This window comes from Idiotropiscis lumnitzeri, chromosome 13, assembly GCF_059441095.1.
Source record: "Idiotropiscis lumnitzeri isolate Australia: NSW breed Sydney's pygmy pipehorse chromosome 13, RoL_Ilum_1.0, whole genome shotgun sequence".
Classification (NCBI taxonomy): domain Eukaryota; kingdom Metazoa; phylum Chordata; class Actinopteri; order Syngnathiformes; family Syngnathidae; genus Idiotropiscis; species Idiotropiscis lumnitzeri.
The window spans coordinates 7,554,382-7,577,536 of NC_142403.1; the positions used below are offsets into that span (position 1 = coordinate 7,554,382).

A 23,155-nucleotide genomic window follows, 5' to 3' on the forward strand; every position below is an offset into this window, starting at 1 on the left:
TTCTCCCCGTGACTGCGTGGGTTTCCTCCAGGTACCCCGGTTTCCTACCACATTCCAAAAACATGCATGGCAGGCCGATTGAACACTGTAAATTGCCCCTAGGTATGAGTGTGAGCGCGAATAGTTGTTCGTCTCTGTGTGCCCTGCGATTGGCTGGCAACCCGTTCAGAGTGTACCTCGCCACCGCCTACTTCCCGAAGATTGCTGGGATAGGCTCCATCACCCCCGCGACCCTCGTGAGGAGAAGCAGTACAGATAATGGATGAATGGATATATATAATAGTAGAGAGACTGAGAGGAGAAAGAAGGCCTAAAATAATTTTAAACCTCCTTTTAAACTCAATGAGCGATTAAACACGTTTTACAGAGACACACATTTGCTTTAGATTTTTGGGGAAATTCTGACTTTAAAGGAGTTGAGTTCTGTTTTTCCAACAGATTTAAATGCAACATGGCACCAAATTCCGATGACGATTGGTGGGCGTGGTCAGGTGATAGTCTGCTAGCTTGCTGCTGTTGCTAAATATCAGGGAAGAATACGCAATTGTTTTTCTTTTATGGAGACGAGGTATGCACATTTAGTTCACATTTCTCAATTGTTCTACGCGTTACACGTGGCCTTTCATGGAGTTTGTCAACCATGCGTAGCGCGGTAGTCTTTGTAACATTTTTGATATATCTAATATAGTGTTTTTTTGCTTCTTGGCCACATCACCTTCAGGATGGTCTAGGCTCAGGTTATATAAAGGTGTAGATCGATTGATTTATTGATTGGTTGATTGATTGATAGATGGTGCTCCGTGCAGCCAGTTTATCAACAGGGCTCAATGTTGTTGATGTCATGGTACAATTGCATCGAATTGTTAAATACACGTTTTTTGTGTACGTGTGTGAATCCTGAATCAAGATGAAACTGCAAAGAGCATCAAGTCTTCTGCTGTGCATGAAGTTTGACAGTTATTTGTCAGTTATTTTAATCACTTTTTATGTCACGCATTCATTTTAAGACACTTGCACTTTTCAGCTTCCCATTTGAGGTTTGTTATTGAATAATTTAGATGACAAAACGCAAAAACAGATTAGCTAACATCACGCGACTTAAATCAGCACATAAGAGTCTTCTTGAAAGCCTCTTAATTTGATCCTTTTTGCTTCGCTTAGCACAGCCACCTCCACTGTGTTGCACCAGTTCAATACAAAAGTTTAGAAAAAAGGTATAGTTTTCAAGTTTCTATCACTCTCATAGTCAGCAATCAGGATGATTTATATAATATTTGGAGAGTTAGGCTTGTGATTTGTGACAGTTAATTAAATTATATTCGAGTTGTAAGTGTTCTGTTATTTAAAAGTAACATGAAATAAATGCATTTTTAATTGTTTTCTTAGAGAAAAGATCAGATTTATTTGAAAACTTCTCTTGTGTAAGTGGCATGACAGTGTATGAATTTAATAGAATTTGGTTTTAGTGTTGTCGTTACACTTTAACTAAAATGTGAATGTTTGTTTTACAGAAACTGAATAGAAATGCCCTTCAACCAGAGTCACAAGTGAAACTTGGTGGCAGTTTTTCCTTAATTTTTCCGACATGAGTGTGCAGACATGCACATCCTCAGACTAGCATACATAATCATGGCCAGGGTCAGTATGTTCAGATCCCTTCAGTTTTTGCTGATCCTGGCCTCCGTCCTGGCCGTGGTGACGTTCTACTACTTTGGCTCAGAGAATCACAACTTCTCCAGCACCACCAAGAGAATCAAGCTGTCTCAGGCAAGCCGCAACACCAACAGCAATGACGCCGACTTGACCATAGATACCAGGTTCTACCAGCTTGATAGAGACAAGGAGAAGGAAATGGGAGAGAACGATGGTTTTCGATCCGGAAAGAGTGGCGGCAAGATTTTGGACCTACGCTACAATGTTCTCATGATGTTCACTAAAGTGGACAAACGCCGCAGCCTCCAGGACAAGTTCCGAGTGGCCATGTTGTCTCTGGTCAAGTATGCCCAGTTCTTGGAAGGAGAGGTGTTGGCTCTTCATTTTGTGAGTGATCCGGCCAGTAAAGAACTGGGAGAGAAGATGCTTCTGGAATTCTTGACAAATGCAACATTCAAGTACGAGGTAGGCATAAAAATACATGGCTTTGCATGAGATTTTGCAAGATGAAATAAAAGTATGTTTGCGTTGAGATTGCATTCAAGTACGGTGGTACCTTGAGATACATATTATGCGTCTAACGCAAATCACTCGTATTTCAAATCGTCTTTCCCCACCAAACTAAGTAGCAATCCCATTAATCTGTTCCATACTCCTATAAAAAAACATGTTTGTAATGTTTTATAAAAAAGGAAATTAGCACTCTAAAATATTGTCTCACATAATTTAATAGAAAGCTAAATAATTAAACACCACTGCTGTGCTGATAACTTCTACCAATTGGTCTCCCTCCATGGGTGTTTTAGCGACTGCCAAAGAATCGATAACCCCCACTTTCTTCATCTGAACCCTGACAAAATTGAAATTCTTTTAATTGCTGCTGCATTCTTTCACTGCCGCTATTCAATTTATTGGCTTACTTTAGCAGACCATTAAATCCACAGCCAAGAATCTCTTTTTCATCTTTGGCCAATGCATGTCATTTCACCATAAAGTCACCAAACATGTTCAATGCTGCTTTTTTTTAATTCAGAAATATTGCTAGAATAAGTCCTATTGTGCCACCTTAAATTCTTGAACAACTAATCCGTACGTTTTCTGTATCTTCTCCCATTAGGACTGCTGTCTACACCTGCCGCACTCAGTCTTCTCTAAAATTATTATTATGAATAAAAAATACAGACTAGACTTACTAGCAGTAAATATTTGAAATATATATCTGGGCCTTAAAAGGGCAGTCAACCCCCACAATCTTTTTGCAATAATATGATCTACATGCCTTCATTAGTCTAAACATGGCATTCTGATTAATATTGCGATTACGGAATATGAGTTAAGCTACTAAATCCATCCGGCTATATAAATAAAGCTGTATTGTATTGTATTATTTTTATCCATCTCAGGGGGTTGCCATTGTGTCACTTTCTGTCAACTGAAAATGACATCACAGTTGCTCAGGGCTCAGGTAATTTTGTAACAACAGAATACTATATTTAAGTAATTTTATTCTTTTTAATTGTTGAACCATTTCCTATCTTCGTCCCAATATTTAGGGTCAGCTCTTCTGTTTTTAGGTTTTATTTCAAACTCTTAAGAGTTGATGGCAGTCATTGCACTTTTCACACTAGGGGGCACTGTTGGCTAGATAAACTCAAAAGGAAGGACAGTGCCACATGTTATGCTGTTTTCCCTCATTGTGTGTCTACATGGCTCTTAATACTCTCAATGTTCCACCTTGAAACATAAAAAAAACATTTGGTGCATCATTATCATCCCCTAAGAAATTGGTTAAAGTACCAGATAACATTTGTTTGTAGTTACTCAGCAAATGGTTGCACTGTATTACTTTCCACACAGGTGTTGTTTCACGATGTGGAAGTCCTTACTCAAAAGCTGTTCCCACTTGTGGAAGCCTTGCAGAAGCACTTCAGCGCTGACTCCAGGGCTTATTACAGAGATGCCATATTCTTCCTCTCTGTAGCCATGCACCACATCTTCCCAAAAAGTAAGTGGAATACCCACTCGCTTATTGAAAGCAACAATGAAATCCGGACCGATGACGCAATTTCTGTTCGAAAAAGAGAACGATACTATAAACTGGCCATAATGTAATGTTCTTGTGTTTTCTTTTTTTTTTTTATATATATATATATATATACATTTTAAATCATATTTATCAAACGACTTGACACAACCAAAACATTTACATCAAATATATTATTGATTATTAAATGTTTTCATGCATGTAAATCGCTTCAGGCGTGTTTTGCTAGTCAAACAAGTTTTGTTCTCACCAATGAGAAAAATGCAAAAATGTTAGTGTTGGCCAGCGAGCTGACCCTCTGAGGCCAAACAGTCCAATTTGCCAGTATAGTGAAATTCTGAAGGCCTGGGTGGAACATTGACATTGACAACAGGAAATCTGATTGGCCAAAATAAAAATTCTAAATCTATGTACGCACGTGTTTAGGCCAGCAGTGAAGGCCTTGTTGGTCCTGAATGCCACCCCTGTTGGGCAACATGAGCATTAATAACAATTAAGTAAGTATTACTCTAGAATAAAACAATCATAACATATTCATTTGAAAAAAAAAAGATAATTATGATTTAGTTGCATTGGGATTGACTGTAAGGAAATGCATGTCTTGATTATTTATTATTAAGTTTCATTAATTTTGCATCTCTTGCTTAATTGGTAGTCATGAATTTGTTTTGCTTTGAAAAACACATAAAAGCTGAAAAATACACCTCTTTGTCGATATATTTAACTTTTATGACAACATTTTCAAGACATGGGGACGTCCATGTTGGACTAGTTTTGCAGTGTGGGCATTGCAAATCTACTGCTGGGACAAAGCGTACTTTTCAGTCAGAGATTGGACATACCATTCAGGTGAAATTAAAAACCAACACCGAGCAAGAGGTGGGAGATGATCTTATTTGCCCGTGTGCATCCTCTCAAACCTGCGCCATCCCCGGTGCAGGCGGCGGCCTGTTGGTCGTTATGTCCATAATGCGAGTGGAGTCCGCACCCATAAATTAATCTGCTGAGACACCGGACCAAAGCCGCACTTTGTTCATCATGCGCTGAAGGTAGGAGGAGATACTGTATGAATTAGTCCAGCATTGTCCATGCATGTGTGGCTTGCGAGTGAACAAGCTCAATGTCTGCTGCTCTTCCTCGTCTACTCGTTCCCTTTTGTGCCACCAAAAGACCATCCGTCGCCGCATCTTTCAAATCAAAAGTGGAATCTCACTCGGTAGATTTATTTCATTGTCTTGTTTGCAAATGATATGGCTTCAATCTTTCAGGTGCCAGCCAGCAATATTAAAAAAAAAAAAGGTTTTAAAGTTATTAAATGTGGATGAAAAAAAAAATAATTCTAGTCAAAATATTAAATAGTTTGTGTGTTTTTAAGCAAGCTGTTGTTGGTTGGTGGCTGTGATTATATCGGCACCTGAATTAAATGGAAATGAATCACTGGATGCCATTTGGACATCCACATAATCTTCTGAATAGTCCTTTGAATCATCAAAATGTTTTCGCACTTCATGTTCATGCAGGGAGGCAAATAGATCCTTTTTCAAAAGGAGACTATTCCTAAAATTAGAAGCCGAGGTATAAGCTGAACAGAAAATTCATGACTTTAGCTCATTTGAGTTATGACAGGTTGGGTCACAAAAATATGGTTTTACATGAAATTGAGATCGTACATTTGGTGTTTTGTCATGTCATTATTCTTATTATGGGTAAAAATGTGCTTCATCTGTTTTACAAGAAATTCTGTGTTACGAGTGCTAGTTGAGGCGTCACATAACACTCATAAAATAGATATTGATTATGGGGCAACTGTTTGTTGTCACTGGAGACAAAAAACCTTGGACTGATAAGGGACACTCACAAGGGGAAATTGATGTCCACACAGAGTCAGGAACATTGTTGGACCCTTGCAGATGACCCCTAGAATGCCAGAGAAAATTCGTCATTATGCATCAGTCAAACTGTGCTCAGTGACGAGACCATCATGTTGTGACTCGTGTGAGGCTTTCAGAGAAAGTGAAAGGTCAGATTGATAACATTTAAAAACATCCGAAAAATATCAAGTGAAGATATTTAAAAGTTATTTATAAGCTGCCTTGATCTTAATTTAGACACTGGAAATGTGTCGTGATTCATAACTAGGTACCTAGGAAACCTTTAGTTCTACATGCGTCCCCTCTGGAGATATCAGCACGCAAGGACTTGCTACAGTTTTCCATTTTATGTTAAATTGCTCTTTTGGGACGCCACTCACCTTACAGTTCAAATTGCTGTTGAACATCTTGTTGCGAAGCATTCTTAAAATTGTGTACCTGGTCTGTGAACCAATCAACATGTTTTGGAACAAATGTGATGCAAGTCTTGTAAGTCTGCGTCTGAGAAGAGTGTACGCAGGTGTGAGCAGCAAGGACAGGATAGTCTGACTGGCCTTCTTAAAGTATATGAACGCCATCAGGGTGGGCCCGATTCATTCCATTAAATGTTAGGCAAACCCCCTCTCTGTCCATTTTTAAAACCTGTTTGAAGACACATTTTTATTCTTTAGCTTTCGACTCAACATGAGACTGTCTCTATTCTGCTGTTTTTCTGGTATCTGATGTAAATGTGTTTGTGTTTTAATTTCTGTTCTTATTACTTGCTAATTTATATTACACCATATGGAAAGTGCTTAGTTGCAGCTCCATCTTTGTGAAAGGCGCTTTAGAAATAAAATTGTATTGTATTGAATAGGCACTTTACTTCCTTCATGTTTTTCTATCCCCAAAACAGTACTGGCTATGATCTGATAAACAATACTGTTGACATCTGTTGGCAATTGCATGTCATTACAATCCTTCCCAAGCCTGGTGCTTTGTGATAAACTGCATCAGACCCTTTGGCATGCACGCAAAAAACACCTTACTCAAGTTAATGTGTGAGTGGCACTATATGGTTTGATTTTAAAAACAAGTTAACACGTCATTGGGATCAAATGAGTTAAAAAAATGTGATTTCCCAAAAATTAAGTCTGTCAAAATTCTCAAAATGCTGATTCTGGTTGGAATGGTTGCATCAACCTGAATATAACTCATCAAGACTTTTGAAAACCAGGTGTCGGGTTCAAGAGATATTGAGCTTTTTTGTGTCACGGGAAAAAAAAGTATTTACTCTTTTTAGGGGAAAATTTTTGTTTGGTTTGAGTTATAGTATACTATAGTTATATGATTATTACAATTGTATAATTTTATAGTTAATGCCCAAGATAATTTGTGTGAGAAGTATCCTGACGTGCCATAAATCTAAATTAGGGTATAAGTATAAAAATGGTGGCATGTGATGTGTTTCTGGAAAATGGTGTCCATTCTGTATTGGCGACAACAGAAAACAATGACCCTCAGTAAATAGGCTTTAAGTGCTCACATCAGGGGGGATATTAGGGCATAATGAGATTGACCCACATTCTTCCTGAAAAAAAAGTGTGCTTAGATAACAGTGTGCCTTTTGTTTTGTTGCCATTTTAAGTGTCTATCTCCTCTGACCAGAGCCTTTAGCGCACTTTCAGCTTCTTTAATTGCGTCATTCAACCAATAAAACATATACGTTCCCACTGCGAGCAGTACAACAGAAGAAAAGCAAAGACTCATTTGTCTTTATTCTGTGTTGTTTCATGGTAGTCTCAAAATCTAAAAATAATTCCTGTGAAAGAAAAGTCAGGTCAGCCTATATTTGAGAGACAGGGAAATGATTGATTCATTGTTTACTTGAAAAAATTGACTACATGCAACTAAAAAATAAATACATGAATAATTTGGGTTTATTCATTCTGCAAACTGCTTAACCTTGCAATGCAATTTAGAGCCTTACTGTATGACTTAGTTCATAATTGTAAAATTGGCAAGGCTCTAAATATTTTTTTTCTCAGTTTATCATCTTAATTGCAATTTTTCTAATAAAGGAGCAAGTTTATTATTTTTAGGTGCATTTTCTTTTCCAGTTAATCCTAGGGACCTGAAGCAATACAATAGAATGCAACTTTATTTATTTAGCGCATTTTACAAAACACAACACAAACTAAAACACAAACACATTTATAATTGATAACAGAAGAACAGCAGAACAGCAAAGGTTTTTATTCAACAATATAAATATGACAATACAATAGGTTGGTTGAATGTTGGATATTTTTACATAATAGATCTCCATTTTTAATGAAAAACCAATTGGTTTCCGTTTTTATGTAATGAGCAGATTTTATTTGTTAAATCCAACCCGTGCATTGCAGCAAACTGTAGTTCATTGAGTAGAAACATTTTCAGTGGAGCAATTTCAAATGAATATAAATTTCAACTTAAACTAATCCTTTTTTTTGTATCAAAAACACAAGGCATTAAATAAAAAAAAAAAGGCTTTCACAGCCTTTTTGCAACTTCATTTGAGCAGCCAGCATTTTAGTATGCAACATAAAATTATAGTGTTTAGGATCTTAAATGAGGGAACTAGGAATAAGATTTATTGAGTAGTCCAAATTTTTTTTCCTGAATTCACACTTTTTTTTTAGTTGGTGGGAAATGGGATTATTAAAATAATTTATGGTAAATCCTGTCATTTAGCCACCTAACTTAAACTGTTGGACAATTGTAACAGGACAAAGTAGTTATCTCACGAGACATGGAGCCTGACTAAGAATAAGAAATCATTCATTCTGATACCGTAAAGAATAATCACAACGCTTTACACTCATGCTGCAATAATTACATTTTTTTTTTCACTCGAGGATAAAAATATAGAAGATAATTTAACAGAATATGGATGGATGGATATGGATCGCCCCAGAAATTAATTCAGTCTTAAAGAATGATGGTCTGAAATTGTTTCTTAAATATAACTAATGTCAAACAGTTGTTTGTGATCTGTGACATAGGGCTGCTGAATATTGGGGGAAAAAAACGTCATAAGAGATATGGGTGTTAAATATTGCAAAATCAATATTATTTAATATTTGTACCTTTGTAACTTTATCTAATATTTATATATTTAATAATAATATAAAATATCTAAGTACTATTTCCCATTTTTTACCATACAACCCTGAAAGCATAGAAACATGAACAAATGAAATTTGAATATCCTGCATACACTTTAATTCGCAAACATGTTCCGTGTTCATCATTCAGCACACCGATGCTCGAAACTGCTCAATGTGCACTTTGGGGTTTTTATATGCTTACTTGACCTTTTATTTCCACACTGTCATGGCATTTCCTCTTTGGGGTCCTCGGTTAACAGTTTTGATGACCGCTTTATGTAACGCCTTTAACTCCCCCGCATAGGCTCTTATTTCCTGAATGATTTGCTTGAGTTTGCACAGCTGCTCAAAAGTCATAGACATTGTGATTATTTTTTTCGTTCTTTCAGATTTGACACGCATTGTGCAGCTTGATATTGATGTGAAGTACAGAACCAACATCAGAGACCTCTTCCAGGAATTTGACCGCTTCCCACCAGGAGCAGTACTCGGCATCGTCAGGGAGATGCAGCCGGTGTACAGGTATCGCGTCGCACAACACACTACGTTAGAGACACAACACTTTGTCAATAAACACACTTGAAATTATTTATGTATTAAATTGCTTTCTGTAGACTGACGATTGCAGAGATTTTCCGAAAAGTAATTGGGCGCCTAGTTTTTTTTACAGGTCGGAGTAAGTGACATACTACTAAAATCAGACGATAATTTATTGTTTGCATATTAAATTCCAAACATTTACGTTAGAGGTTCCATGGTACTGTTGGAATGATTTGGCCATAGATCCAGCCATCCCATGCTTCACAGGTGTGTTGGAGCCTCTGCTTGCCGATTTCGGGGAAGACACGCGGTAAACCCCTTGACTGGTGGCTTGTCAATTGCAGGGCACATACAGACAGACAAACACCCATTCACACCTAAGGACAATCTACCGTAGCACCCCCAACCTCAGACCTTTGAAGTAGATGCGCTGACTTGGACATAGATAACATGGAATTAAGAAAGTATATTAAAATACAGTTCTTCTTAGCTTACTGGATATAAAATAGCATTTGTTTTAATTGGAGTTTAGTGCTTCCTGCATGTTCTTGAGCATTTTAGTTTTGATTAAAAAAAACAAAAAAACAAGAAATGCTGAAACGGCTCTTTGAGTTTCTCTCCTTCAACGTGTCCAAAATCTCAATCTTTTGTCAGTCAGATTTTGTGGACCTCATTCAAATCATGTCATTGCCTGAAGCCTTTCAAAAGAGCCTGCATTGTTTGTCAATAATGAAATTATCATTCGACTGTCCCGTGAACAGAAAACAGCTTGTGCTGATTATCTATATATTGATAAAAGTGCAAACCTTTGCTTATTTAACATATTATTTTGAGACCAGAGATATTAGTTATCATATCATATTTTGCGACTTATACATTTATTAATTTATTTTTACTTTCTGCATAACTAGGTGTGACATTTTCTGAAACGTGTCTATTTTTGTTTTTAATGGCTTTGGCATTTGCCAAATTGGAGTATCTGATGGCAAAAGAGGGTTTGTCTTTTTCTTTTTGCCGTTCACCAGGTGTTTGCCCATGAACGCCCACTGTGCTGCTGGTGTGATGCTGGTCTGCTCTTTTATTCTCGGGAGATTACTGAGAAGTTGGCACAGAGATGCTTCTAATCAGCAAAGGCTTTGTTGCCATGCTGTGATTCACGTTTGCCCCTCTGTCTCATTGTTCCCTTTCTGGAGTAAATGGACTAGATGCATGGTGGCTCATTGCGTAATTCCAGTGGAAAAATTAGAAGCCGTACGAGCTTCCGGTTTTTCAACATCACCTTTTCGTATGTTTGGCTTGTTTGGATTTCTGTGAATGGAAATCTCCCTTCTATTGCTCACATGAGGACTAAAATGCTGAATCATGAGTGCGAAAGTACTAATCAGTCATCAAGACTCAGGTCATGTGCATTTAGTTGAATGGTATTTTTTTTTCCAAAATTTTTGGCCATTGTTTTTCAAGGCACCTAGTCACCGAGTGAGTTTGTGATCCAGGAAGTACTGAACTTTTCAAGTCATCTTACTGTTGCCTCCACACCTGATTAAGATTAAAAAATAAATTATCGTGAGCTTGTGCACTTTTGCATTACAAGGCTTTCCAAATAGCAAGCTTTTTATTCCTTTCTTATTTTCCCACTCAATGTCGCTGAATGTGGAATGTAGGACAACCATTACATTGTCTGTGTGTGCAGGTTTGATAGCGGTTAGTTGAGAAGTTAGTATTGCAGCTGCTTACTGAAACACTCAGCCTGGTTGTTTCCTCCAGATTTTGACCATCGCTGTTGGACTTTTTATTTCAATTTGGTCACAGGGTTCTTAAAGAATAACAATTATTAAATGTAGGGCAAAATATGTGTTGACAAAGGGTTACAGCCACTGAATAGTGCCGTTTTTTGGTAAAGAGATGTATCTATAGCAGGCAGCTGAGTCATCTGCCATCCTGTTGTGACTAGATTTCTACCATTTAACACAGAAAAAACTGCTCTCTCACTAAGAGCAAATACGGAGTCAGCATCTTTGTGGCCAACGTTTGATAACCGAGTCTCATAAGGACAAACCTACTCCTTCAAGTAAAGTTTTTGAAGGAAATGAAGTGCCCACAGCAGTACGTAGTCCACGTCACTGAGGATATTGCTTTTCTGTCTGCCTTCTACCTGCGTTCTCATGTCATGCAAAATGCATTGCATAACCACACTTGATCAATGATTTACTTTCTAAGGACTATGTTGACAAGAGTCTGTGGATGATGATTAATCGCTAATTTCTTAACACACCCGATGCCATCACAAAAGATGGATCATAAGCAGTGCACTGATAACAATCTGGATGGCCCTTTTCCTCTTGTCTGGAGGGAACGACGTCCATGATTTGAAAAAACTCATGAGACCACAGCACACTTTTCCACTTTGCGTGAATCATCTCAGATGATCCTGGGGCCCAGAGAAGTTGGCAGCGTTTCTGGCTGTTGTTGATATATGGTCTTCGCTCTGCATGGTGGTTTTAACTTGCATCAGTTTAGCGACAAACCGTTTTAACTCACAATAGTGTTCATGAGCCCAAGAGCCCATATTTATCTAATTTATATATTTATCTGAATTATTGTTGTATTGCACTGTAGAGGGGAGCTTTCTAATCTCGTTGCACACTTGAGTACAATGACAATAAAGGGATTTCTGATTCTGATTCTGATTCTGAAGTGGCAATATCCTTTAAACAATGATGACTTTTTTTTTTTTAATACAGTGCGACGGATCAAAAATCACTGGGATTATGTGATGGTTTTTGTGCCACTTATGGAAGCAGTTGGTGCATATTTTCTGAATCTTTTAATGATATTATAGATCTTAGATGAGGAAATTACTATATTCCTTACGATTTTAGGTTGAGAAACATTCTTAAATTGTCGACTATTTGCTCACGAAGTTGCTCACAAAGTGGTTGTGCCTTGCCCAACCAGGCTTCTGATCTTCTGAACAACATAGCTTTTTCTGGTTGCCCCCCCCTGGTACCCAATCATGGCATTCACCTTTTTTTTTTTTTTTTTTTAAGCATTGCTCAACTTTACCCGTCTTTAGTTGGAACGTGTCGCAGGCATCAAATTCTAAATGAGTGAATACTTGCAATTAAGCAATAATGTTTATCAATTTGAACCTCACTTATCTTGGCCTAAGTAGTGTTTTGAAGTGAATTTAGGTTGCAAAATATTACAGCAAACAATAGCATGTGTTATGTAGTGGGGAGGCATAGTGTGCATCCTCTACTCGGTTGAACTTTCCTGTTTTTGACAGTGAGCTCCCACTCCTATTGGGTGCTAATGGATAGAGTATTATTCAGGACAATGGCTCCTCTCACTATTCAGAGCACATCCTGTCACTGAGAAGTTCAATAGTAGCTGTGGTGGCGGAAAAAACTTCATTTCTTTACACTATAGCTGCTTTTGGCATGTTTTAAAACCCCAAGAGATGAGGCCCATTTATGTAAGCGTAAATTACAAACACAGCAGAATGAAGAACTGTAGGAGACTACGTGATAATTTACCATCAAACATGTTCAATTAATACAAGCACTCCAGTATATAACCTACAGCTACATAAAATAAAAAAATTAAGTAAATTAAAAAAACTAAAACAACTGAACGTTGTTCACCCAAAAGACAGTTTACGCGACACCCTTTATATTCTTCTCAAATCATCTTCCCTTTTTTTTTTTGTTTCTTTTTTTTTTTTTTTTTGTTTATCCGAAATACAATCTGATCCTTAATCAGATCTAAACCGTGGCTTATTTGATCCATTGCACCACTACTAAAGGGTGATAGATTTGCATGGAGCTTTTTCTTTGAGTGAATCATGACCCAAAGTAATGTGCATGCATCTATTCACTGTACCGCTTATCCTGAGCAATCAAAATAATTTTATATACCCCAAATGTGTAGTAACAGTTCACTGTAAGCTAAACATATCTCTATCTAGTAATTTTTTCCCTTTTAATCCATTATTTAGCTCACACTGTCATCTGTTGGCTCAGACAAGCAACAGCATAGCAACAGAAAATATGGGTCACAGAATCTTGGACCGGACAAAAGAAAAATCATTCATATGGACTAGATTTACAACAGTGTTGTATATTACTCAAATAAAAAGTTTACTTATTGGACTATTAGAACATTTTTGGCCTACTTAGTCCCCTAATCATTTTCATAATTTATTAATTTTAAGGTGGACGAAAAAAAATTGGAAACCACTAGTTTTGCCAGTTAGTGCCCTTGTACGTATTTGCATGCGTGGTTAAACATGACTGGCGGATAATGGGCAGGAGTCTACTTTTTTTCTTTTTTCTTTTTTTAACTCATTCACTGCCGTTGACCGGCAGCTATATCAATCGCATAAACTCGAAGACCTGGCAGTGACTGAGTTAATGCCGTGCGATCGACCGACGCCCTTCGCCCCTTTCTTATATCTACTATCGTAGAAAATGGATGGATGTAAGAAAATGCTGTTACTGTTACTGACTGAGCTTGATGTGAATGTGTAGCAGGGCACGTACGCGCATCGCAAGACTATTCTGCAGGGACTTAACTAGTGGACAAGCTACAGCTGCTGGATGTAGGTCATTAATAGCATCAAAGCATGACTCAGACAAAATGGTTTTCCCACTTGATTTCAGAGTGCGCACATTCTGAGTGAATCTTGTGCAACAAGCATCATGCTTCCCCCTCCGACACGGTTTCACAGGCTTCATTCAGGAGCAAGAGGGCAAGCAGAGCCGAATGGTTTGTGAACGGGATCAATGTGTCTGGAAGTGGTCATCCCGTGCATTTTTTTTTAAATAAATGAGGTGTCAAAAAGAACCACATTTTGAATTAAAAAAAAAAAAAGTTTTGTCATTTATTTACTCATCCAAACGAGATTTCTATGTGTTGCTATTTCTTGAAACCAATTTTTTACCAACATCACAGTATGATGCAGTACAGTTCTACTCTTCTAAAGCCCGTATTCCACTGAGCGACGAAGGTTTGCGAGTGTTTACAACCAAGTGAATGGTGAGTTTTCGTCAGAGTCATAAACATTTGCAAAGAAAAAGTTTGAATGGTCTGAAACAGTTTTTCTTTGAACATGTTTCACCTCTTGCAGCAGGTCTTGTCATTGCGTTCTTCAGCGCGGGCTCCGTTGACAGAACAATTCCATAAGGGTCTCCCCGCCCCCCTCCTCGATACCCTGCGAGTGGATTTAAAAAAATAAATAAATAAATAAGATTAAAAAAATACACTCACGTCTCCAGACTACAACCTAGACTCAAAGACTTTCAACTCAGAACAGAGGCCCTTGTCACACAAGCTAATATGTTTAGCCTCGTTAGCACAATGGTGTCCATTAGCTTATACGCTAACATAGCTTCATCATGTGACATTACTCTGCGCTGTTGCGCACATTGAAATGCTATTGTGCTATGTAGTAAAAGGCTATTTGGAGGTCCATATCTGACGAGGCTCTATCTGTATTTATTAAATACACAAATGAAACCTTTTTCAGGGCGCGCCGACAGCACGCTCTCGTTGCCGGAGCTGTCCAGGTTGCGTGACAATCAAAACTCATTTTGTTCTAATGCAGGCTCTTTCAATGGATCTCACATTCGGTTTTACAGAGCAATAGAATGTTGTGTCCAATTTTGATTAATCAGGGTTGGATGTATGTCATGAGCACCGGTACAAATGACCCCTTTACACCACTTTCCAAAATATAATGCAAGTTTTTCTGAGATTTTTATAGTCAGCATAATTTCCAAACCCTCAACTGTTAGATAATCATTTTATTGTTTTCAAACAAACCTTCCACACCATTTGTCATTCAATATCAAGCAATATGTACCGTATGACTTTTCGGTTCCATTGAAAATAAATAGCCTTTGGAATAAAATAATATTTTGAAATCCCACAGAAGGTCAACTGTGCATACCGATGGTTATTGAATGAGGCTCTGTGTGTGTGTGTGTGGGGGTCATTTACCGATGTCAGTAGCGGTATGTTAGCACCGAAGGCTGCTGAGCTGGCATGGGCCCCAAGCACTCCTGGACCTGCTAGCTTCCTGTTTTTTGCCCACCGGGCTGTTTGTTCAGCAAATGGGATAAGAGCAGAGTTGCTGCTCAGTTTTATGAATGTGTTCAAACAAACACATGCAGAAAGTTAACAGCTCATCAAAAAAATTGTTGTGTCATAATTTTACCGACAAATGTACAGCCAGTAACCAAAAAAGTATCTTGATGTTGACACAGACAAAAACAAATATATACGGGTAGTTTTTGCTCTTTGAATTATCAAGATAGTTTATCCCAAAATTGGCAAGATGGGTAACTAAAACCAGATTCATCAAACCATACAGTTCAGTTCCGTGTGGTTGGTTTGATAGGATTTTTGAAGTTTCGACCCGGACATAACTTGTTGGTACAAGTCAAGAGGACCCTCGACATTCCCATAATGCTGTTTATCGAGGAGCCTCCTGCTGATATTGGCTCTCTAGATTTGTGGATGGCTACAAGCACTGCGTTACTGATATTAAGTTACTCTATCGCTATGCCTTAGCTCTGAACACTGAAGTATTAAACTCACACTTTCCCCTTTGCTGACGCTGTCCATTTTCTTAGTCCCCAAAGGATCCTCTTAATTAAGGGAGTCGTTAGCCAACAAAAAAATAAATGCTGTGCGCTGTGTGCAGTAGTATTGAATATAATTTTTATATACTGTATATTGTTTCGTAGGGCTGGCCTAGTAATAGAGAATTAATTGTGATTACGTTTTCGGCTTTTCACAATCATAAAAACTTTGTAATTGAAGAGCATCGATTAATCTCATTCACTGCCAGCCCCCTTTGTTATGCATCTTTGACATAACGTAATTTCTGAACTACAAAGCGCACCTAATTGAAAGCCACAACTGCTTAATTTAGCCATAGAAACAAATGTGTACATATATTGGTCGCTTTGCTCGATCAACCACCGATCACAACGATGGAAAATGGACTATTTGCAAAGAAATAGGTCACACAGATGGATTTCTTTTAATGACCTTATATACGGGCTGGCGCTTTTCTTCCCAAATAATACCTAACGTGGCTAGTTACGCACGAGCCGCCCAGAAACTTTCTCTATTGTTGTCTCACGAGGCAAATTCACCAAAAGGCGTTTTGCTGTCTTTTTCATCATGCGGTCGTGCAGCCTTCAGAAACCATTTGTTACATTTTCCTTCTCCGGTTGTCTGAAAGTGGTCGGGTCAGGTCTGTCCTCCGGGGGAACACGCATCATCACTTGAAAGCACTTAGGCATTCCACGCACACGGACACACACGTAGATCGAGCCCTCAATCACACCCAAGCAACACGTTGGTAATAGTGGATCTACTCAGTAATAATTGCCCTTGTAAACGTTCCTCTCCGTGCCATTCACGGTAATTTTATGTAAAAGCACTTTACGAGGATATGAAATTACCTGCATTGGTCCACATCACATCATCACCACTGTGCAGTTTTAAACGGCTATCGTTTTCCATACCATTTACACTTTTACTTGTTGAGGTAGTCTTTTGAATTTTAGTCAATGGAAACACAACGATTGAAGACCGAGAGAACAGAACTGTTGCATTACCAGCATCCTGACTTTTGTCAGCTAACATCTCCTCTTCACACACAGACACACATTCTGGCAGTACCGCAAGGAAAACCCTCACACCAGAGTGGGTGACCCTCCACCCGAGGGTCTCCCAGGCTTCAACAGTGGCGTGATGTTACTGGACCTCGCCGCTATGAGGGCCTCCGCTCTCTACAACCAACTGCTGGATACGAGAAATGTGACCAAGCTTGCTGACAAGTACAGCATCAAGGGACACCTCGGGGACCAGGACTTCTTCACCATGATCAGCATGGAGCACCCCGAATTGTTTTACTCCCTGGCCTGTGGTTGGAACCGACAGCTGTGTACCTGGTGGAGGGACAACGGCTACAGAGATGTCTTTCAGTTGTATTATGGGTGTGATGGACCCATCTATATCTACCATGGGAACTGTAACAGCCCCATACCAGATGATTAATGACAGATACTGAAAATGCAGCGTTTAATATAATTTAGGACTTTCCACTGCGTACTTCACAAAACACCAGTGTATTTGTCGTGACAGACTCTCTGCCCTTTGCTGGTCGATGGGCTGCTCAGACCTTTGCTTTTCCTCCCAACTTGCACCACTTTCCCTCTAGACTATACATGAAAATCACATCCTATGGTTTGTATGTTTGAGTCATCTTCAGTACTTCTTGGGTAGCTTTTTGCTTGTATTATACTGAGAAATATTAACTGTGACCTAAAAAAAAAACCACTGACCCACTTTTGAGCTGACTCAGATTCAAATAAATGTCAGCACTTGATATTCGTCACGTAAGTGTTCAAGGATGGTGACTGGTAAAGGTTCTGCATGAACTCACACTCCCAAATGCTGAAAAGAAACATCTCAAATCCATGTTTCACACAAATTAACCAACGCTGAGCAATATTGTTCAATTCTTTTGAAAATGGGTCAATTGTACTCTATTGGTTGCACTTTGCTGATGAGAGAGAGAGAGAGAGCGAGATGGCTGCTGATAGTAATGTCTTATTTATTTATTTTTTTTTCCTTTGGAGAAAGACGATTTGTTTCAAAGAGATGAGTTGACTCGGAGGCTTTGTACACAACCACGGGCACTCATACAAGGCGCAAGATTGACCAATATTTCCTTAAAACAGTTTACCTTAACTAGAATCCCGCTTTACATTTTATCCAAAGGTCCTTGTTGATGTTATTGTGCAAAGCGAAAGTAAAGCCATGATTAGTGCTTCTTCTTTTGTTGTTGACCCAAACCCCTAACCCAACCATTGTGCTTTGTGGCCGTTCTTCTTCAGACGGAACTGGACCTGGACCAGTCGCAATGAAGAGTTCCAAATCCCAGCTAGTCTAAGAACAAAAACTTCAGGCCTCAGCTAAAATGCAACAAATGTCAGGTAAAGCCTACTAGAACAAAAAACAAAGTAGTGTGATCCAGTTGACTATTTGAAACAAGCTACATCTCAAATGAAAGCTGCAAATACTCTCTTGAAGATTCAATCTCTCTGTAAAAAGCTTTGCTGGTTAAATTTTTTCAGCTTTGGGGTGTCTAATTCAGTATTATTTAGAACTTTGATGTTTGTTTTTGGCTACAACTTTTCTGAAAATATCCATTGAGTTTCTGTCAGTAAATTACATATAGGAAAAAAAATGCTTTCTTTCTGTCACAAACAAGAGCTGACCTATTTCTGTCACTCGCATCGAATAACTACAGTCAGGATCTTGGGTTTTCAGTGTGACGATATTTGGAATGATCTATAAACTTGAGCTTCTTGAGGGACAATGACAGGAAATTCAATTTGTCCCCAGTCATATCTGATTATTTTCACTGCGGGAGTGGCACAGTTTTGCCATTATGTTGTAACAGATTCGTGATATAAAAAGAGTGCCAGTCTGCGCAAAGTCTGACAATCGAAAATAATTTATATGAATACAACTCACAATACACCTACCCCCCGCCCCATCCCTCAAAAATAAAAAAAAAATTCTCAAGTAAATTATCACAGCAATAAGAACAGTCCTCAGTGCCCTCAAGTAACGGTGTGTGCTAGTTTGATGCACAGTCGTTCAAGGAGAAACGTAAGTGCTTTCGCTTTGGAAAAACATGTATTCTCACGCTAACGGAAATCCAGTCAAGACTTTTCCTTGACCTCGTCCATCCACCAATCCAAACACTCCATGAAGAATTGTGGTTTTGCTCCAGTTAAAGCAATGCTTTGTAATGCAAACAGCAACCCAGTCCAGAATTTACTTTGACACAAACAAAACCAAATGAAACATAAACCCAGAGGGCAGCATCCGTGTATTTTGTTTAGCACATCCCCGTTGTCCAGTCACTATTTTCACTGGGTCCGGTCCATTTCCAGCGTGCCGTGTCAGTGAATTTTCTTGCTGAGGGAATGCCGGTTCCACATCAAACTTTATCTTATTAGCATTTAGATTTTGATGTCATATTGATGTTGAATTGACATCAAATGCCTACTGGGAAAGCTAGGGCAGGCGTGAGCAAACTACGGCCCGGGGGCCACATGCCGCCCGTTCAACGTTTTAATCCGGCCTGCCGAACTTGAAAAAAATTAAATGTATAAACCTTGTTAATGTTTTATTTTCTAAATACTGTAGTTTTTCAAATACATATATATATATATATATATATATATATATATATATATAGTTGTAATGCTTTCGTTCACTTTTATTTAAAATTAAATGTATTTTCTTTAGGCTGTAAAGACACTTTGGTGCCTCTGCTCCTGTACATCCTGAGCAGTTGGGTAGCATGGTTTTAAGTGAGGAATGTGCACAACATTCAAGTCTCTTGCAGAATTATCCAGCACCCCCTTGTAGTTCACTGGATCAAGCTGTTCCCCCACTCTATATGGCCCTTGCTATTTTGGGGCTAATTTGTCAGAAAGTTAATTGCCTGCTTTGGAAAGGTGGTGATGCCGTACTACGCTCTTTGAGATCTTTGATCACTGAGTAGACTGTCGTGTCAGGAGACATGCTCTGGGTTTGTAGCATACATCAAGGGGTCCCCTCAGGCAAAGACCTAGTTGCTAGTCGTTCTTGAATTTGTATTTTAGAAGCTGCCTTTTATTGTGTTCTAATACAGTATTTACTTCAACTCGGATTGTAAAACATGCCCAAGTTATGCTTTGAAGCACACAGCTGACACATAAGATGCATTATACAGTGAGTCGAGCAGATGACCTTGATACACATCTCCCAACCACAGGGAATTTGTTGCTCAACACAAAAAAGACTGAGAGACATGAGTAGACTGTCTCGAGAGCTAAACCTAGACATATTACAGTCTTTTATTGAGAAAATATGAACGCACAATGCCTTCTAGGAAGATGAAAACTGTGATCGCTGGCCAGGGAAACTGACCCACATAAGGTATGTCTCCACCTGTCTGGAATTAGATCTCAAAGTTGCCCTTCTTCAAGATACGCTGGGAGAATTTAATTTTGACTAGAAACGGAGTATAACATTTATAGCAATTCATGTTGGTGGAATCTCCGCACTAATTCATAATGTGAGTCGACGACAGCAGCGCCCCTTTTTTGCTCTACATAGTGCTGATGCTATCTGATGGATGCGGCACCGGACACCAGATGCTCGCCAGGCCTGACTCCACAGGAGCATCCTGGTGGCCCACATCCAAGCAATCGAAAACAAGTTCCAAAAACCTCCCTCATCATAAGGGGTCTTTCGATTGTGCTTTGTCGGGTCCTTCACCTAGCACCTGTTTGCCATGGTTAACCCTGCCTGGGGCATTAAGCCCCACACAACTTAGCACCTAGGATCAATTGAACACACAAACATCTCCAACACGATAAGGTGTTGGCTCAAGGAGGCCTTTATTATAATTAAATTAATTATAAATGATGAAATCTTGAAATCCGAATCACTTATTTAATTTTATTCATTATTTTAGCAGGTTGTTTTTAGATGTCATGGCAGTAGATCCCTGATCTCACCTTTTCCTAAACTGCTAAAAAATGGCACCTTTCAGCTGACATCCGTAAATTTCAATTTGTATCCTGACTCACTTCGTTTATTGCTTTTTTCTTTTTTTTTTTTTTGTTTGTTTTTTTCGTTGCGTGAGGTCAAACAGCAGCAGCAGCAGAAGTAGGTCATTGTGCTACAGTGCATGCAATAAGGGCTGCACACTATCTCCAACGGTGGTAAAGAGCCACCCCGGCTGTGTCAACGCATCTATGAGGAAGGGTTAAACGCTTTAGAACAGGATGTGCTGATGTCACTAGTCGAGGATCTTCTGTGAAGAATTCACCGGGTCAGACGGATTAGATATTGTTCTGAGAGATTGAGTTGGGCATGAATTGAAATGGGTTCATTCACACTGGTCTGAAGTGAGATGGAAATGCAGATGGCCAATCGAAGAAAGGCCCTACTTCACCTTTCATGATTACACGTTGACCTAATTTCACCACATCCATCCGATTCCGCAGCACCACACTACAGTATTTGGGCCATTGCAAATGAATAGAAAAGAAGTCGGTCACAAGAAGATCTATACTTTATCGCAAGACTTGTCATGTGAGGTGCAGAATTTGCACACAGAAGCAGACAGCACACGGAAGTGGGGACAAATCCGTGTTTATATACAAAAATACACAGAGAGCACCTTAAATGAAATAAATAGTATATTTATGGTCTCATCACGTCTGGGCTGATATTTTGTGTCGCTCGCTTTGAGATTGTTGCGTTATAGTTAATTTCCGGATGAGTTTTATGCCTTCTCTATCTTCTGCTGATTGTTTGTGTTCTGCTGTCATTTGTCATTCTCCTTGTCATCTTTCAACGAATTCACCTTTAGTTCCCCATTTGTCCTGTTCAACGGTCTCTTTGTATTAAGTTCCCTTGTTTCAGTTCACGGTTTTTCAATTCATTGTGGTTTTGTTCCCATGCTCCACAATTTGCGTCTTGCGATGCAATATTAGATTCTTTTTAAAAGTCTTCCAATATTTGATCATTTTCATACAGTATATAAAACTGTTGAGAAACCCGATGCGCAGTTTGCCAGAGTTGTATTTTTCCATAACTATCACGGCACATTGATTACTTTCTTGATTATAATCATGTAAAGTTGAATATGTCATTTTAGCGCAAAACGTCATTATTAACGATCATGTTTTTAAACTTTTTGTGTTTCTTGCCCACTGAAAGTCCCAAACAAGTCTGTTGCTTCCGCCTACCAACAACTACAATCTACCAATGTTATGTATAAGGGATACAAAAACGTTGTAACTGTATTCCATTACTGTTGCAGAAAACACAATCAGATTAGAGGTACATTTAATAAAAATGTAGATCATTTTTTTTCATTTTATATGACATTTTTATTATGGGGGAGACAGACCGCACAATCATATATATATATATATATATATATATATATATTATATTGTCATGCGGGTATCACTCAATGACACACCCTGTTTCTATTTTCAGCCGCATGCATAAATACCTCCTCTGTGTGCAAGTTCACACAGTTGTGTGTGTCTTCATTCCCCTGGTAATGAATCATTGGCACTTGAGGCAAATAGTCACAGCTCGAGTGAACATGCTGTTCTCAAGCTGATTATACCGACTAGTGAAGGTTTTTTGATTTAGGAGGACACATGTTGATCTTAGCTCAACGCCTGTGTTCTCAATTTGATGCACGCAGTACATGATGGAGGAAGGGTGAGAGTTGGAGAGCATAGTGTGAGATTCTCTAGCTTGCAGATTTCTTTCCATATTGAGGTGCACAGAACAGGGTTGTACATTGCAGTAGATCATTGTTTCATTGTTGTGGTGAAGCATTCTTTTTACAAGGCAATATATATATATATATATATATATATATATATATAATCACTTATCTTATAAAATCCAAAATCCTTTATATTATTGCTGTGCTCACATTGTACTGATCAGACCATATGTTGCAGAACGTGACATTTCTGTTTTTGGTCATTGTCACTCTTTTCCTCTTTGTATCATCCCAAAAACATAAAAATACAAATACAAATAAACACACATTGTGATGGTTGGCACTCCAAGATTTTTTCCGTCTTGAGACACATTTTTCCAGATTTCTTTTGTTGTACTCATAATTGTTTCACTTTTTGGGCATTGTGTTTATTTTGTTTCCACTATCTTTATCAAAAGTCCCATGAAGGCAACTTCTTCTCAGTCTTCCGTTGGCATCCAAAATGTACGCTCTATTTACGCTAGCTCAAAGTACTTGTTGTTCCCTGAAGATTTAAACTCTCGGTGAAAAACAGATA

General features: G+C 38.6%; 1 protein-coding gene across 2 annotated transcripts; it reads left to right on the plus strand.

The window, feature by feature from the left end:
• The first annotated feature begins 465 nt into the window (after positions 1-465).
• Positions 466-22,917, plus strand: xxylt1 (xyloside xylosyltransferase 1). Of its 2 annotated transcripts, none has more exons than XM_088313498.1 (5): positions 466-568; positions 1,512-2,118; positions 3,511-3,658; positions 9,089-9,221; positions 16,916-22,917. In XM_088313498.1, exons 2-5 carry the CDS (start codon positions 1,600-1,602, stop codon positions 17,310-17,312), a joined length of 1,197 nt encoding a protein of 398 aa, XP_088169624.1. In that variant the 5' UTR covers positions 466-568; positions 1,512-1,599; the 3' UTR covers positions 17,313-22,917. The 2 variants fall into 2 exon arrangements, with proteins under 2 accessions (XP_088169624.1, XP_088169625.1); XM_088313499.1 differs by lacking the exon at positions 466-568 and adding an exon at positions 1,162-1,214.
• The last annotated feature ends 238 nt before the right edge of the window (positions 22,918-23,155 follow it).